The sequence below is a fragment of the Ursus maritimus genome, unplaced genomic scaffold (genome assembly GCF_017311325.1).
Source record: "Ursus maritimus isolate PB19 unplaced genomic scaffold, ASM1731132v1 scaffold_6, whole genome shotgun sequence".
Lineage (NCBI taxonomy): Eukaryota > Metazoa > Chordata > Mammalia > Carnivora > Ursidae > Ursus > Ursus maritimus.
Genome location: NW_024426774.1, coordinates 74155217 through 74171052, shown reverse-complemented (window position 1 = coordinate 74171052; position 15836 = coordinate 74155217). Strand labels below are relative to the sequence as shown.

Sequence of the window (15836 nt, the reverse complement as noted above, 5' to 3'; positions counted from 1 at the left end):
GGGGGGGGGGGGTGGCGATGCCTCGGAGGACCCAGTGCCCGGTGCAGGGGTGTAGTGAGGGGGAGACAGAGAAGCCAACTCCTGGCCAAATGCAAAGAAGAACTTTGCCCTAGAGAGGAGGAGCCGTGAGCAGTGCCAGGAAGGGGCGCGGGAGGCACAGCTGTCTCCCCGCCCCCCCCCCCCCCCCCCCACTCATCTTGTAGGCCTGAGGCTGGCAGTCCTACTCTGCGGGGGGGAACACTCTCGGCTTGCCCTGGTCCCTCCAATTTCTAGAGCAACAATCTCCACGCCCCTGATTTTTTTCAGGCTGTCTTAGGGAATAATACACATAGCTAATACATATTGAACAAAGACCCACTTTCTCCAGAACTCAGATAACCCCCATGAGACAGGTACTGTTATCATCCCATTTCACAGATGAACAAGCTGACCAGAGTCACTGAGAGGCTAAATAGCTTGCCCCATCACGGAGGCAGCGTGGGAATGTCAGAACCAGGGCACAGACCCAGCCTGACGCCCAAGCCTGCAGACTTAGGCACAGTCCAACCCCTGCTCTGGCCGCCTCTCTTTCTGTCTCTGTCCCTCTGACAAGCCGCACCGGGTGCCTTGCAGGCTCTTCCCTCTCCTCGCCTCCCCCCGCACCCCGGCCCGTGATGGACACAGCCTGGGTCTGGTAAGCGGTTCTCCTCCCATCCTCCCAAGGCTCCTTGGTTCCCAACGTGTCTATCCTCTGACTTCTCTCCGCTCGTCCTTCCTCCTGTAACCTCTGACTTGGGGCTGACACATTGGCCACAGGCTGTGGCTTGGGTCTCAGATTTCGCAAGTCTCTGAGAAAGCTGGCGAGGGGACCTCACCCTCAATCCCCAAGGAACTAGATCGCACTGGTCTCTGGTGGGAAACAGCGTGTTTGCCATGAAAAGAAGGAAAAGTGATTCGTGGCCTGGCCAAGTCAGGGGGCAGGCCCCACCTTCCCGTCACACTGCCCTGGGCCTTGGAGCCGTGAGGCGAGGGAACCCAGACGGAGCACTCACGTGCTGCGCTCAAGAGGCCTGTTGACCTGCCGTGTCCTCTCCTGGACTGGGAGCCACGGGGCTCTTGTAACTCGGCACCCGGCACGACGAGGCCTGTCATGGATGGTGACGCTGGACAGGCAGCATCAGGACGGTGGGCACCACCCGGCCCAGGGCCATCACACTGTTTTCTTCGTGCCGCAGGCCCAGTACTTCAGCCCCTGGAAAGACTAAAGGAGCAGGGCACGGCTGGTCCCTGGCTCTTGGCTCTGGCAGGAAGCAAACGGGGCTCAGGAAAGGAGGAAGCGAAGAACAGAGGCCAGCGGAGGACCAGTGTGATGAAGCAAGAGCCTGCCTCCACACTGCCCCTGACCCCCACCAGGCAACGGATATGCTGTCTCCCTGCCCGGCCCACCCTCAGCCCTCCTTCCCTCCCAGCCTTCTCCTCTGCCCCAAGGCCTTTGTCTCCACTCTCTGGTTTCCCAGGGCCTCCTCCGCCCTTGCCACCCTCCTTCCTCTCTCTGTCACCACACTAAAGTCTTATTTCAGCATCGGTGGTTTAGCAGATTTCCTTCAATCCCTATCCTGGGCGCTCACGCCAGCGTCCAGTTTCCTGATGTCTCCGCTGGTGTGGGGCCGAGTTCCCACCTCGGACAGTCATGTGACCTGGTCCTCTTAGGCTCCACCCTCTGCCCCAGAAGGCTGTTTGTAAATCCTGAGGGAGGAGCAGTTATTCCTGTGGCCTGAGAGCTGTCAGAAACCCAGGGAGCAGGGATGGGGAACATTTGTTTGGCCCCGGTCTGGGACTAACCCTCCCTCCCCCACTCACTGCCCCCACTGGGGGCAATCCACAGAGTAAGCTGTAATTACACTTAATTCAGTTTATCACTGAGTTCTGAAATCAACTCCCCAGACTTAGAAGGGGGGGGGGGGGTGCCAAAAGACAGTTCTAGATACTGCTGTTGCTTTCCCTCAGCCTTACCCAGATCGGTTTTGTGGGTCCTGATTCTTAATGAAGTACGAGCTGTCTTTGACCTGACCCCCCCCCCCGCCGGGGAAAGCAAGTGGGCCCTGGGTATCCCCATTCTCTGTCTACTTCTCCAACCCCAAGAATCCATTCTAACTCTGGGTTGGAAGAGGGTTTTTTTGCAGGGGCCATAAGAGGAGGAAGTAGCAGAGGGTGACCCCTACACTGTTGGCCCCACTCCTCAGCTCAAGCCAAGTGTCTGCTGATGGAGCTTCACCGTGGCTGCGGCTTACGACTTTCTCTGCTTATGTGCCCCTTTCCTTTGCTCTCTCATGCCACAGGGGTAGGGTAAGGCAAGCTAACTAGGAGAGAGACGCCCCCCAAATAACGGACCTTCAGGACAAGTGGCTCAATTTGCAGACCTGAAGGTAGCCCATCACTTCCTGAGCCTGTCTTGTTTGTTTGTTTGTTTGTTTTGTTTTGTTTTATTTAAGTGGGCTCCACACCCAGCATGGAGCCCAACGCAGGCCTTGAACTCATAACCCTGAGATCAAGACCTGAGCTGAGATCAAGAGTTGGACACTTAATGGACTGAGCCACCCAGGTGCCCCCTGGGGCTGTATTAGACACAGCTGCCTCCTTCGCCAAGAATGCTGGGAGCTGGGGGCATCTGTAATTCAGAGGGCATGCGCACACAGCAGAGTGCTGGGTGCCATAAGGTTCATCGCCCTGCCATGCTCCCTTTGCCAAGTGAGAGGTGGAAGAAGTCCTTGGCCAGGGTGACTTGGATGCCCAGGTGACTTGACCGAGAGTTCTGGTTTCTGTTCCTGGCCGCATCACAGGGCCCCCTGGCCGGGGCACCACTGAGGCTCCAGCGGCATCAGGTAGGCCTGAGATCCTTTGATAAAAGAGCGAAGGCTCCGGTGAGCCAGCCTCCTTCACCTCCCTCCGGGCTGTCCCTGCTTCTGACACTGCACATCCTGACACTTAATCCTCAGCTCTTCAGTTTGCTCTGGAAACCTGGAAATCACCTTTGAAATTTCCCCTCTTTGTTCTCACTGCCAAGGGCAGAGAGGGAGTAGGGAGACCTAAGAGCCTGAACTGGGGAGTTTCCAGTTCTCAAAGCTGCCCCTACGTGGCTCTGAGAGAAAGATCACGCTGTCTATCAGCACAGATGTCCAGGGCCCTTCTCCCCCATCCTGGTCCTTGTGCACTGACCCCTCCTCCCCTGTTCCCCAAACACACTCATCCCCAAGAGGGAACTAGATACCAAGGAGAAAGGAGGTGTTGGTGGCTACTCAGTCCCTCGAGAGACCTAGCTGTAACCTGAGCTGAGAGGTGTGCTTCGAGGTCACCCAAGGGTATCCCATAGCCCCTGGGACATGTAATGGGCCTTCTCTGGAACTGGCTGGGAGCTGACCAGATCTTCTCAAACTGGTCGGGGACCAGCTAGAGACTCAGTCTCTTCCAGGCCAAGAATTCCACAATGGTGCTGGCAACTTCACCACTTGGCCTTTCCAGATCCCTAAGCCCCTGGGAAAAGGCTGAGGGATATCCTGATTGAAGCTACTGGAAACGTAGCATCCGGGGCTGTGATGACGGATGTTTTCCGGCTTCCTTTTGGTGAGGGTGGCAGGGAGGGGCTGGGAAGGGAAAGGCTTCCCAGGTGGACAGCTTTGATAACTCTCCTTTAGGAGGAAGTAGAGGAAGTCCTTTTCCTATGTCCCCACTCACCTCAGTCCCCAGGCCCTCCAAGAGATCCCTGAAGGGTGGCTGACCCAAGCTTTCTCATTTCCCCCTCTGTGGGCTGACAACAGCTCCCGGATCCTTTGGAAGTTGGCCAGGCAGTGCTGACTGGAGACCCCGAGTGTGAACTCTGGGCTCCACTCTGGTCCAAAAGCTGCCTCGCAAAAGCTAGGGGTGAGGAGCTCAAATGAGGGACACCATGCGCATGACAAATGTATGGGGGAGGGAGAGGGTGCTTGCCTTTCCAGTAAGACTCCTGGGCCCATCCTTAGAGAACCTCAGAAGGCATTTAGCATATCTGGGTCTTTCCTTGACTTGGCCACAAGCAGGTGAGCAGGAGGGCCTGTCAGGGCCTATGGCCTGAAGCATGGCTATCTTAAATAGAATATGCCAGACAGGCCCTAGGGAGACATGACAGGTACAGGAGACTTTTCTTCTTCTTCTTCTTCTTTTTTTTTTTTCCCTTAATTTAAAACCCAGGAATCCTCATTTTTGACCGGTTGTGCTTTTATTAAAAAGTATGAATCATGAGCAAGTAGTCATGCAGGAAACTTTATCCTCTGCCCACCCACCCATGGAAAAGGCCAGTGCTGGAAATGAACAGAACACAGCAGGAAATGAGTGAAGGTAGAAAAGGGGTGGGGGAGCTGCAGCCTTATCTTTGAGGAGCATTTGGGAGGGAAGGGCTCTCGGGGTCTGTTAGCAGGAACAGAGAAGCCCTGCCATAACGTACAGAAGACTGTCCCTGCCAGTGAAACCAAACCACCTTTTGAAACTTTCCACTGGGGCCATCTTGCAGGTGGAGCCAGGAGCTCAAGTCTCTGCCTGGTGGGGGTGGGAGCTGAGGTGAGGAAACACAGCAGGAAACACGCTGTTTAGGCCTTACAAGCTGTCCAGATGCACTCTGACTTGGTGGAAGATAGAATTAGGAGTCCCAAGACCTGATTTAACATTTCTGACCTTGCTAATTATCTACGTGACTTTGAGCAGGTTGCTTCATCCTTCGGAGACTCATTTTATCTCTAAAATCAGAGACACGATACCTGCCTTTTGAACAGTGGTCATGAGGATGATGTGAGGAAATATATGTGAAGGAAGTTGCAAAGTCTGAAGCACAGAACAAATGTGAGGGGTATTTGCATATCAGTTTACCTCCACTTAAGACACAGGGCCCAACCCGAGGAGGGGTCACGCACATCTCCCTCCCTGTGGGCTGATGCACTGCGCCTTCCCTGCCCACTCCCTGCTGTTAACTGGTTTGCTGTCTATCTCCAGCATCTCCAAGACCACAGTTCGGTTTTTCCCCCCCCCGCTGGTGCAAGGGAGCTGGGAAATGTGGCTTTGGCCAGTGCAGGAGAAGGGGCCTTTATGTGTACCAGCAAAGGCCCAATTGTTACTGAAACCAAACTGGGCTGCTTTTCCCAATTACCTCCACTACTCTTCTGGTCTCCATTTTCAGATGCCAAGTTTTAACTTAGAACAAAAGCTCCTGTCGGGACTGATTTATAATCCAGATCTGCTGACGGGGCCCTACGGTGTTCCTCCCCTCCAGGACTGCACCCGCTTGAAGTTAACCACCAAAGCCTCGGCTCTCCAGTCTCTTTACCTGTCATTTGCCCCTAGCCAAGAGAAGGCGTCTGAGTCTGGGTGCCGATGGGGCGGCCTCCCTGGGGTTTGTCCACCTGCCCAGCTCCGAGGCCCAGCTGGCAAGGTCCACCCCAGCGCCGCCCCAGCAAGTAGGCCAGAGCTCCAAGTGACTTCTAGGAGCTGCTGTGGGCGGAGGCAGGCGATTCTAGAGGTGGTAGTTCTCCAGCGCGGCTTCCCCTCAGCCGCTTTCATCTGAACATTACGGCTCCTGTCACTTGTTATTCAGCCTTCCAGTGGCATCACAAGGAGTCATTTCTTGGGGGCAGGCTCTGTGCAACAGGAGTCTCCCGGAGGGTTGTCTTCACCGGGAGCTGGGCAAGGGCGCTGCTGTCCCTCTGTGTGGAGCATGATAAACAAGGAGCAGACTCTCCGGAGATTAGTGGGTCTTCCTGGCTGGTAAGACCCATTCCAGTCTGCGGGGGCCAGTGGGCGTTGGGGCCAAGAAACGAAGAATTTCGAGCCAAAAGACAGACCCACTCTGGTCCGCTCCGAAAAAGGAGCCTCGGTTTCCCCCGGCACCCCTCCCTCGGATGCTCGCCCCGAGGTGGTTTGCCCGCGTTGGTTCCAGGAACTGCAGCGTGGGGAGCTCCTCAGCCCCATTCCCGAGCCCAGCTGCCCAGCCCGCGGCTGGCCTTGGGGGACACTTCGGAAAGACCGGGTGAGTCCGATCCCCCCAAGGCAATGCCCGGAGTCCCTCCCCCGCCCCACCTCCTGGCGCTGTGGCGCAGACCGCGGCTCCGAGGCGCCGGGCAGCAGGGCGCGGGGAGGGGCGGGGGTCCGAGCCCGCCGGCGGGGAGCTGGGGGGCCGGCGGGTCGCGGCGGGTCGCAGCCCCCTCCTGGGCCGGCCTTCGCGTCCCGCCCCCGGCCTCCGCTCGACCCCCCCCCCCGCCTGACGTCAGGGGGGAGGGGGCGGAGAGCGGCGGCAGCGCTGGAGAAAGAGCCGGCGCCCGGCGCGGTGGCGCGGGGAGCCCGAGCCCAGGGGCGCGGAGCCGAGCCGGGACCGAGGGGCGGTGGCAGAGGGGACAGCGGAGGAGGGCGGGCGCGCGCAGGCGAGCGGCGGCGCGCGGGTAGGGGCGGACCGTGATCCGAGCCGAACGCGAGGGCGGCGCCCAGGGATTCAAGCCGCGAAGAGGTGAGTGAGGCCAGGGTTGCGCGGGGCGGGAGCACCAGGGCTCCGGGGCCGCTGCTTTGTCCCCCGACTCGGGCAGGGGCCGCCGCACGCGCGAGGGACAGGGTCTGGGGGCGCAGGGAGGGCTAGCGGCGGGGACAGCAGTCCGTCCGAGATCCTTCCTGCGCCCCCCGCGGGCTGCCTGGCGGGGGCGCGGGAGCCGGGCAAGCGGTGCCCGCAGCCATAGCGTCCGGAGGCGCGGACTGGTCTGGGAGAGCGGGGCTAAGGGTAGCGGGGGTCCCCCGCGCTGTCGGGCCGGTGGCCGGGATCGTCTCCGGGTCCCCGAACTGCCCCCGGCTCCCCCACCCCCGACGGAAAGTTTGGGGCGGGCTTGGACTGAGGCCGATGTTGTGGGATCGGATTTCCCTGCCGCGGCCCCCCGCCCGCTCCTCTGGGGAGGCGGGTTGTCCTGGAAAGCCAAGCTCCCGACCCGAGCCTGGCCGCCCAGCCCCTGGCGGGAGCGCCCGCCCTGCAGCCGCGGAAGCGCCGTTCGCGCCCCGCCGCTCGCGGTGGGCGAGGGTGGGGTGCGCACCTCCTGGGCCCCGAGCTCCTCCTGCCCCCACCGCACCGGCTGCCCCTGCTTCCCCGCCCTGGGAAGAGTTGGGGGTGGGGGCATCGCAGTGCTGGCTGATTCCCCGAGCGCGCCGCGGGGTCCGGCCCGGGCCTAGGGTAAGGGGCAGAGGGAGGGCTGGGGGTGTGTTGGGGGGACGGAGGAGGGAGGGGTGAACGTATCCCCAGCACCCCCCCCCCGCCTTTCCAGTGCTGAGGTACTGGGCCGACAGGGGGCGTCCGCCGGCCGGGCTCGCCACGCTCCCAGCGCCGCCGCTTTGTTTGCATTCAAATCCCGGGAGCTGGGGGAGGGGAGAATGGGGGGGTGACCAAGGACGAGGTCTTGGCGGGGACCCTTTGTTTTGGGGTGAGGTCCCCAGCTTGTGTGTTTCTGTAGCCGGCACTGGAGGGCTGGGGCAGTGACAATCCAGATGGCTTGCCCAGGCCGGGGTCCCGGGGCGTAATCCCTGAGTTGGGAAGATTCGTCAGACCCGGGGGGAGCGCAGCATGCGCCGGCCCTGCACAGGGCGTCCCCCGCGGTCCGAGAGGAACCCCTCTCGCGCTCCCCACCCGCCCCTCAACTTCCCCCGCCTGAGAGCTTCGCCGGGAGATCCCTGATTAGACCGGAGCCTGCTCTGTTCTCCCGCCGCCCCAAAGCCCGAGGGCTAGTGTCTCCTAGGAGGCTGTGCGAGGAACAGGATGAGGCCCTGGTCATTTCCACGCCCATCCCACCCACTTCCTGCCTCCCGTCTTGGGCAACAAAGGGGCCTCGGGAAGCTGGGCCCCTTCGGCTCCCGGCCCCACTTCAGCCCTGCTGATGTGGAACCGGGGTTTGGGGCTCTGCCTGGCTATTGTCTGCGCTGGGGGAGGGGAGAGGCTGGGGCCGGGACCCCCGCACGGCTGGCTTCATCAAGTCCCCTCCTTGGGGGAGGGGGGCTTCTGCAACCGCCCACCTACCGTATGCCCCTTCACCCTGCCAAGGGGTTTGCGTGCCAGAAGTAGATCTTGAGGCTGGCTGGAGCCCCAATGGGGGCAGGTCCTGCTTCCAGAGATTATTTTAAGAAATCCTCAAATCTGTCAGGCCTGAGTGTGGGGGAAGGGGTCCCCTTTTAATTTCTTAAACAACTTCCTGTTGAGAGGGAGTGGGTGAGGGCCTGGAGGCCAGACAAGGTTTCTTGGAGTGTCCACCCCTCCAGCTGACTCAGCTCCTCCCCTCTCCTCTGGGGTCCCACCTCCTTTGGAATCTGGGGGCGCTGAGGCCAGGTGTGGGGAGGGGACCAAGTTCTTCTCCAGGGACTGGGTAAGGGGGGAATCCAGTAGGCTCCTGGGGAGGCCTGATCAGGTCTAATGTTTTGCCAGTGCCTCCCGGCATGGGCTTGTGTTGGCCCCCTTCGGGTCTGTTTTCTCTGGCTGTGATTCTGACCCTTTCTTTTCCCCCAGCAGGTCAGCTGGCCTGGAGCTTAGAGCCGGGGCGTCTGCCATGGCCCCACACTGGGCTGTCTGGCTGCTGGCAGTGGGGCTGTGGGGCCTGGGCATTGGGGCTGAGATGTGGTGGAACCTGGTGCCCCGGAAGACCGTATCTTCTGGGGGTGAGTGCCCAAAGTCCCGAGGGGGAAGACCAGTGTGGGGAGGGGAGGCCAGAAGGGACTACTGGGGGAAGAGAAGCGATTGCCCCTAGATTGCTCCAGCTTTATTCTGCTGCCGGGCTCAAAGCGCACCGACATATATGACACAGCTCTCTAAGAAATGAGAGTGAGTGGTCCCAGGGACCCAGAACGGGTAGTCCTGCGATACCCTTCTTCAGATGGTTAGAACCTGGCTGCCCTTGTTACGCAAAGAGACTCTTCTGTATCATCATTCTCCCCGTGCCTTACTTCTAGAACTAGCACTTGCACTGAGAGCCCACAGAGAGAAAACAGCCCGGATAGGCATAAGGCAAAGAGTGTCATCACCCCCCTCCCCAAAGTCTTTCTAGCCCTTTGCCTCCAAGAGCCCCCTTACCATAATAGACCCCCTCTGTTACCCTGACACTTGTGCCCTCTGGTGGCCCTGGATGTGTTTACGCATTTGCTCATGTAGGGGGACAGCCGACCTGAGGCCCTTTGGGCGTGCACACACACCTACCTGTATTAAGAGGTGATGTCAGGTGTTTGTATCATCAGTGTACTCTGGGGACCGGGATGAGCTCACCTCCCACAGGCTCCACTCGGGTGCTGATGAAGCCCTCCCTTGCCAGCCTGAGTCTGGCTCCAAAGACAAAGGCTGGTTTAGGGGGACCCTGAGGACAGGTCGGCAGCTACTTTGGGGGCTGACGTAGGAATCCTGTGACTATATCAATGTCGTACCTTGCGTGGTGAACAGCAACAAGGCTTCCCAGCCCCGAGGCTTCAGTGCCTTCTCTGGTCCCTAGCCTCTGGTTCCCCCTGACTACCCTGGCCTGGCCTCCCAGCCCCAACTCAGTCTCAGGCATCGCGGCCTGTCCCAGGGGCCCGCTGTGCTTGGATCTCTGGCAGCCTGGATTTGGGTCCTGTTGGAGTGAAGAGTTTCCTGGAGCAAGCAGTGCTTACAACTTCAACTTCATACATACTGCTTTGCTGGATCACAGGCTGGGGCCGGGCCAGAGCCGGGCCAGAGCCGGGCCAGAACCTGATGTGGGCAGCAGGCAGCAAAGAAGGAAGCGGTAGCGGAGGAAGCTGGGAGGGGGAAGAGCCCAGCTCTGCAGCCAGAGGTGCTGTTGACCCTGAGAGTGAGGGCCATCAGTCTGATGGCTTCCTCTGGCCGGAAGCTGTGGCTGAGATATCCTTCCTTCCTCCTCACCAGCCCAGATTTGCTGCCTCCCAGGCTGGGAAAGGCCAGAGAGGCTTGGGTGGAGCTGAAAGGTTATTAGAGAGGCCCTTTATTGCCGGTCAGGGTGCTGAGCGGGCATTTGCTTGTGGGGGGCCGGCTGTAATGTGGGCCACAGGGGTGAGTAGCCCCAGGAGACCACTGTATAGAGGAAGACTGGTTCTGGGGGGAGGAGGATGCCTGGAGCCCCAGGAACCCTGCGCATTCACCGCCCTGCTCACTCCCACCTTGTCCCTGCAGAGTTGGCCACGGTGGTGCGGCGCTTCTCCCAGACGGGCATCCAGGACTTCCTGACGTTGACCCTGACTGAGCAGACAGGGCTTCTGTATGTGGGGGCCCGGGAGGCCCTGTTTGCCTTCGGCGTGGAGGCTCTGGAGCTGCAAGGAGCGGTGAGAGGTGGGGGAGCGGGAGGCACCCAGGCGTGGGGAGAGTGGCAGGATCCAGAGGGGCTTTGCTTGAGCAAACTGTCCCCGCAACCCTGCTGTCCCCACCCTGTTCTTCCCTGTGGAAATCTTGCTGTCTCCAGGCCCGCCCTTAGGAGGAGGGCAGAGCGGGCATGCTGTTTTCCCGCTTCGGCAGCTTTGGGGCAGTTCGGGGCTTCCGTCCCCCGTTAACTCTCAGAGAGTGGGGACTGTGTATGCTCCCTTGCGGTGGCCCCCTGTGGCTGCCACAGGCCATATGCTCAGTGCCGACTTGTGATGTTGATGTGTCCCCCCACCCCTTCCCAGATCTCATGGGAGGCACCAGCTGAGAAGAAGGCCGAGTGTATCCAGAAAGGGAAGAGTAACCAGGTGGGTGCTCAGGATACGGCCAGGACAGCCAAAACCCCCCGTACTTCCACTGGCCAGGCCTCCTGGCGCATGCTGTCTCCCCCCCACCCCCACCTTCTCCCTTTGTCCCAGACCCCTTCTTGGTCCCTGTGTCCCGTGTCCCATGTCCTCGTACTCTAAGGGAATGCCTTTCTCTCCCCAGACGGAGTGTTTCAACTTCATCCGCTTCCTGCAGCCCTATAACACGTCCCACCTGTACGTCTGTGGCACCTACGCCTTCCAGCCCAAGTGCACCTACATCGTGAGTGCTGCTTCTCCCCTCAGTTCCCCTCCTCGCCCGACTCTGGACGGGGCTCCTCTGCAGCTCTCCTCATTGTCTCTTCCCTGCCCCTAGGACATGCTCACCTTCACTTTGGAGCGCGGGGAATTTGAGGATGGGAAGGGGAAATGTCCCTATGACCCAGCGAAGGGCCACACTGGCCTCCTTGTGGGTGAGTGGCTGTCCCCGTGGCAGGCTGGGGGAGTCCCCCCCAAACTCGTTCTCACCGTGGGTCTGCGTGGCCCGAATGTGTCTTCATGTCACTTCTGGCCTGCCTGACACTCTTCTCCCGTAGATGGCGAGCTGTACTCGGCCACGCTCAACAACTTCCTAGGCACAGAGCCTGTCATCCTGCGTAACATGGGGCCTCACCACTCCATGAAGACAGAGTACCTGGCCTTCTGGCTCAACGGTGAGCCCCGAGGAGCTGGTGTAGGGCCTGGGGGAGCCGTGGGTGAGGGGCCCTGCAGTACCCCCCGCTAACCCTCCTCCCCTTCTTGTAGAACCTCATTTCGTAGGCTCTGCGTACATCCCAGAGAGTGTGGGCAGCTTCACGGGGGACGATGACAAGGTCTACTTCTTCTTCAGCGAGCGGGCCGTGGAGTATGACTGCTATGCGGAGCAGGTGGTGGCTCGTGTAGCCCGTGTCTGCAAGGTACGGAGTCCCGCAGCGAGTGGGGAGCGCTGGGAGCCCTGCCGGCTCGGCAGGACTGACCAGCGGCGTCCCCTTGCCATCTGCCAGGGAGACATGGGGGGCGCGCGGACGCTGCAGAGGAAGTGGACCACGTTCCTGAAGGCGAGGCTGGTGTGCTCGGCCCCCGATTGGCAGCTGTACTTCAACCAGCTGCAGGCCGTCCACACCCTGCGGGACGCCTCTTGGCACAACACCACCTTCTTTGGGGTTTTCCGGGCACGATGGTGAGTTGGCCAGGAGTCCTTGCGGGTGGGGAGGGGAGGTGTGCAGTTAAGGATGGTTGGTGGGTGCAGGCCTCTGGGTAAAGTCTAAGTGGTCAGTTGACCAGAAGCCAAGGAGGATGTTGGGCACGTGCCCCTTTTCAGAGGAACCCCCCGGGGGGTGGTGTACAGGGCCCTCCCCCCGGTGGTGTGTTAGAGCTGATGTGACATTGCACACGCCCACAACTGCTTTGTGGGGGGCCCTGCCTTCCCGGGCCGTGCCATGAGCTGGGGTAAAGCGGGCACCGTGCCTGACCCTTGGGATCCCTCCTTTGCTGTGACAGGGGTGATGTGGACTTGTCAGCCGTCTGCGAATACCAGCTGGAAGAGATCCAGGGGGTATTTGAGGGTCCTTACAAGGAGTACCGTGAGCAAGCCCAGAAGTGGGGCCGCTATACAGACCCCGTACCCAGCCCGCGGCCCGGCTCGGTGAGTCCTCCGGGGCAGGGGTGGGCTCCGGCCCTCAGCTGCAGTACCTCCCCCGCATGCTGACCACCCCCCCTCCCCCCAGTGCATCAACAACTGGCACCGACGCCATGGCTACACGAGTTCTCTGGAGCTGCCTGATAACACCCTCAACTTCATCAAGAAGCACCCGCTGATGGAGGAGCAGGTCGGGCCCCGGTGGGGCCGGCCCCTGCTTGTGAAGAAGGACACCAACTTCACCCACCTGGTGGCTGACCGAGTTACGGGGCTTGATGGAGCCACCTATACGGTGCTGTTCATTGGCACAGGTAGGCACCCGGGTAGGCGGGTGCGGCGGCTGGAAGCTGGGTAAAGGCCTGTGTGTCCAGGGCACGGAAATCTAGAGATGCTTCCGGGGCCCTGTGCCCTCTCACTTACTCCTGTCCTCCCCCAACCCCCGCAGGAGATGGCTGGCTGCTCAAGGCCGTGAGCCTGGGCCCCTGGGTCCACCTGATCGAGGAGCTGCAGGTGTTTGACCAGGAGCCAGTGGAAAGCTTGGTCCTGTCCCGGAGCAAGGTAGTCATCAGCGCCCCCCCGCTGCGGTCCCTACACCTTCCCCAGTCTTCTGCTTGCCCAGTACAGGGGTGGGGAGGCCCGCGAACATACCTCGCTTAGCTGGGGGCGAGTTCCAGGAAACAAGCGCGCTGACAGCGTCTGCGCTCCGCGGGCGTTATATATAGCCAGGTCCCCACGGGGCTGTGTTCCCAGAATTGGGCCTTGGCAGCTGCTCTCCACGCTTCCTTCAGACCCCTCGAGGTTGTGCTGTGCCTGTGCTGCGTATAGCCTTTTCTCTGATGGTGCCACGGTTGCCCGTGCCTCTCGGGCTGCACTTGCTCACAATGCCCTCATGATGCCAGCTCTCCTACCGGCCCCCCAGTCCGGTCCTGGCCCTGCCCGGCCTGGCCCTCCACTCCCTTCACTGCTCACGCTTGAAGTGCTGCTTGCGCCCTACACTTCCTTCTGGCCTGTTTGTGACTCCCCTGAACTCTCATGTGCTCGCCCTTGAGCCGCTGCCGTGGCTCGGATAGTACCCAGAATGTGGAGTCACGGCAGAAAGTCTTTGCTTGAAGAAACACACAGATTGGCAGTCACCGTTCAAACAGGAAAACACCTTATGCTGTGCTCGTGCTATTGTGAGGGCCGACGGGCCTAGCGGAAAACACACTTCCTGCACTATTTATACCGTAGCGCAGTGTGTGTGTGTGTGTGTGACTCTATTCCTCAGCCTCACAGTTCCACTGGTCCTGTCTGAGAAGGTCACACCGACAAGGTGCTTAGGATGGTGTCTGGCTTGTAGGAAGCCCTCTGTGCGTGCGTTCTTCGGTCCTTCAATTTCCCGCCTCAGAGTTCGCACTGCCCTCTCCCTCCCTTGGCACCTTTGCCCTCGTGCTCCCGGGCAGCAGTCCGTGTCCCGGCCTGGCTGAGCCGCCTGTGCCCCGCTTCTCTTGCAGAAGCTGCTCTTCGCAGGCTCCCGCTCTCAGCTGGCTCAGCTGCCCCTGGCCGACTGCGTGAAATACCGCTCCTGTGCAGACTGCGTCCTCGCTCGGGACCCCTACTGTGCCTGGAGCGTCAACGCCAGCCGCTGCGTGGCCGTGGGTGGCCCTTCGGGGTGAGTGGGGCTCAGCATGCGCTGGGACCAAGGGTGAGGGGTGGGGTGCTTGGAGCCCCAATGCCCATGGCCCCCGCTTTCCCAACCAGGTCCTTGTTGATCCAGCACGTGACGGTCTCAGACACTTCAGGCATTTGTAACCTCCGTGGCAATAAAAAAGGTGAGCTGTCTCTTTTCTCCCTCTTTCTGGTAGGATGGGCCCTGGGCCAGAGCCAGAATATCTGCGTCTCCGCGTGGCCCTGGGTTTCCTGTGCTAACTCTGCTCTCTCTCTCTCCTGCTGCAGTCAGGCTCACACCCAAAAACATCACCGTGGTGGCGGGCACGGACCTGGTGCTGCCCTGCCGTCTCTCTTCCAACTTGGCCCATGCCCGCTGGACCTTTGGGGGTCGGGACCTGCCCGCGGAACAGCCCGGCTCCTTCCTCTATGACACCCGCCTGCAGGCCCTGGTCGTGATGGCTGCCCAGCCCCGCCACGCCGGGGCCTACCACTGCTTTTCGGAGGAGCAGGGGGCGCGGCTAGCTGCCGAAGGCTACCTGGTGGCCGTGGTGGCAGGCCCGTCAGTGACCCTGGAGGCTCGGGCGCCCTTGGAAAACCTGGGGCTGGTGTGGCTGGCTGTGGTGGCCCTGGGGGCCGTGTGCCTGGTCCTGTTGCTGCTGGTTCTGTCGCTGCGCCGGCGGCTGCGGGAGGAGCTGGAGAAAGGTGCCAAGGCAGCGGAGAGGACCCTGGTGTACCCTCTGGAGCTGCCCAAGGAGCCCACCAGTCCCCCCTTCAGGCCTGGCCCAGAGACGGACGAGAAGCTCTGGGACCCCGTCGGCTACTACTACTCGGACGGCTCGCTCAAGATCGTGCCTGGACACGCGCGGTGCCAGCCCGGGGGCGGGCCCCCCTCTCCACCTCCTGGCATCCCCGGCCAGCCCCTGCCTTCTCCGACCCGGCTCCACCTGGGGGGCGGGCGGAACTCAAATGCCAATGGCTACGTGCGCTTACAGCTGGGGGGGGAGGACCGCGGCGGGCTGGGGCACCCCCTGCCCGAGCTCGCCGACGAACTGAGGCGCAAGCTGCAGCAGCGCCAGCCGCTGCCGGACTCCAATCCCGAGGAGTCCTCCGTATGAGGGGCCCCCGTCGCCTCGCAGGGGCAGCGTGGGAGGCGCGGTTCCTCCTTTTGCACAGGCACCAGCTACCTCAGGGACATGGCGCGGGCATCGGCTCGGCCTGGGACAGACCCCTCCCAGCCCCCGCCCGGCCATGGGGACCTGCTCTGCTCAGCAAGGGCACTGCCACTTGGTGTGGCTCACCAGGGCACCAGCCTCGCAGAAGGCCTCTTCCTCCTCTCTGTGAGGGGCTGTGAATCACGGACACACAGGACCCCAGCAGCCAAAACTTTCCAAGGCAGAAGTTGGAGATGTGGGTGTGTTTGTATCGATCTGTATGTGTATGTGGGGGTGTGCACGTGTGTGTCACCTAGTCTTCCTTTTGTGTGTGTGTGTGTGTGTGTGAGAGAGAGTCTTCCTTTTTCTGTCCAGTCTTCCCTTGGCCTGGGGTCCTCCTGGTGAGTCATTGGAGCTATGAAGGGGAAGGGGTCGTATCACTTTGCCTCTCCTACCCCCACCTGTCCCCAGTGTGGGTCAGTGATGTACATATGGGGGTGGGCTGGGCAGGGTGCTGTGCCCCTTTTGGGGAGTCCAGGGCTCTGGGGTGGGCCTGGTCCTGCTCCTAGGGCTGTGAATGTTTTCAGGGTTGGGGGGAGGGAGATGGATTCTCCTGTGTGTTTGGGGCAAGGGGGTGA

At 61.0% G+C, this 15836-nt stretch overlaps 3 protein-coding genes across 5 annotated transcripts in view; all 3 read left to right on the top strand.

Annotated features, from left to right (window-relative positions):
* The window catches only part of FAM178B (family with sequence similarity 178 member B), a 66673-nt gene extending 65114 nt beyond the window's left edge, over positions 1–1559 (top strand). Inside the window, exon 10 of one of the 2 annotated variants that reach the window (XM_008700427.2) lies at positions 1215–1559. In XM_008700427.2, coding sequence (XP_008698649.2) covers positions 1215–1244 — 30 coding nt within the window. In that variant the 3' untranslated portion in view covers positions 1245–1559. Of the gene's footprint in view, positions 1–612 lie in introns of both variants that reach the window. The other variant, XM_040623551.1, reaches the window with a different exon arrangement.
* A 4871-nt stretch (positions 1560–6430) lies between these two features.
* LOC103671753 (semaphorin-4C) lies at positions 6431–15810 on the top strand. Of its 2 annotated transcripts, none has more exons than XM_040623550.1 (15): positions 6431–6502; positions 8531–8676; positions 10172–10320; positions 10660–10722; positions 10904–11002; positions 11096–11192; positions 11316–11432; positions 11524–11675; positions 11763–11938; positions 12259–12403; positions 12486–12708; positions 12843–12955; positions 13891–14048; positions 14138–14208; positions 14333–15810. In XM_040623550.1, exons 2-15 carry the CDS (start codon positions 8568–8570, stop codon positions 15160–15162), a joined length of 2502 nt encoding a protein of 833 aa, XP_040479484.1. In that variant the 5' UTR covers positions 6431–6502; positions 8531–8567; the 3' UTR covers positions 15163–15810. The 2 variants fall into 2 exon arrangements, with proteins under 2 accessions (XP_040479484.1, XP_040479483.1); XM_040623549.1 differs by having other exon boundaries at positions 6457–6502; positions 8528–8676.
* Positions 15241–15836, top strand: part of LOC121101069 (semaphorin-4C-like) — a 3236-nt gene continuing 2640 nt past the window's right edge. Inside the window, exon 1 of the mRNA XM_040623714.1 lies at positions 15241–15384. Within this exon, the coding sequence (XP_040479648.1) occupies positions 15241–15384 (144 nt within the window). The remainder of the gene's footprint in view (positions 15385–15836) is intronic.